Raw genomic sequence first — 1,271 nt, forward strand, 5'->3', positions numbered from 1 at the left:
GTGTGTGTGTGTGTGTGATGGCTACCAGAAGAGTTCCCGAATTTCCCTGACAGTGGCTTGGAAGGGGACGTTGCGCACAAGGATCTTGGATCCAGTCTGTTTCTTCTCAAGTTGCTTCTTCTTGCGTGACACCTCAGTAGTCCTACGCAAAGGGAAAATGGCTGAATGAGTAGGGACAACACAAGGGAGGCTAAATTCTGCCCCACAATCCCTCACAGTCAACATTTTAATATAAATAATGAAAATCCTGTATCAATAAGTGATAAATTCACATTTTAAATGATACAGCTACCAATATTTTTGATTTCAGTGTTTCCTTCAGTGGAGTTAACATGTTATAATGTAACGGTTTGGCTTGGTGCTGATGTCTAAAACACTTAATTAGCAACTGCTTTACTACTAAACATTTTACTTTTAATAAACTTGTAATTTCACAATATCATTATATACATGACACACATTCTTTGTAAACTTAATTAATGAACCACCATTTTTATTCTTCCCCACAATTCACTTAAACCTTCTGACGCACATCTTACCTTGTGGCTCTCTCAGAAATCTTCAGCTCTAACTGGTGATCGTCCACAGAACAGTGCTGGTGGAGGGTTGAGACAAAGAACACACATTAGCAAAGAGCCACACTGTAGAAAAAGGCTGGTTTTTGTTTCACAAAGGAAACAGGGATGGTACCTGTAGTTGCCTCAGAGCTTTCTGTGCTGCCTCTGCTGTCTGATACTGGACGAAACCGTAGCCCATGGACAACATCTTGCCTGGAGATCAAACCAACATTGTAAGGTGACTCTTTTGAAATTTGACTAACAAACACATACAAAATTAAAATATTCCCTTCTAAAAACCCATGTGTTCAAATAAATCATGTAACTTTGGTACATCTATAAATTTACATTTTATTCCAAGGTATACACTGCAAGTGAATGTTACATTTATCGATGTGAGACATCCTTTTTTTAATGTTCAGTACCTGTTTTATCTTTCTTTTTGGAGATGGAGCAGGACGTGACCTTCCCACATTTGGAGAATGTCTGCAACAAATGAAGAAAACAATATTAAACACCTCGAAACCTAAACCTAAAAATCTCATTCATCATGTTGTAATTAAAGCCTTATTCAGTGTTAGAAAACTAACTCAGGGTTGTATTTATGAATTGACCTACCTCCTGAAGTTTCTCCTCCGTCGTGCTGAAATTAAGATTCTTAATGAAAAGTGTGGAACCAGGAGCAGATTCCTCCTCTTCCTCCTCCTCATCTTC

General features: G+C 38.2%; 1 protein-coding gene across 1 annotated transcript in view; it reads right to left on the reverse strand.

The window, feature by feature from the left end:
* Window positions 1–25: 25 nt before the first annotated feature.
* The window catches only part of rbm19 (RNA binding motif protein 19), a gene marked incomplete at its 3' end in the record, with an annotated part of 7,109 nt that continues 5,863 nt past the window's right edge, over window positions 26–1,271 (reverse strand). The window contains 5 exon segments of the mRNA XM_035659041.1: window positions 26–142; window positions 540–595; window positions 691–770; window positions 983–1,043; window positions 1,176–1,267. Coding sequence (XP_035514934.1) covers window positions 26–142; window positions 540–595; window positions 691–770; window positions 983–1,043; window positions 1,176–1,267 — 406 coding nt within the window.

The sequence above is a fragment of the Morone saxatilis genome, unplaced genomic scaffold, assembly GCF_004916995.1.
Source record: "Morone saxatilis isolate NCDOM2014 unplaced genomic scaffold, NCSU_SB_2.0 Contig16, whole genome shotgun sequence".
NCBI classification, from domain to species: domain Eukaryota; kingdom Metazoa; phylum Chordata; class Actinopteri; family Moronidae; genus Morone; species Morone saxatilis.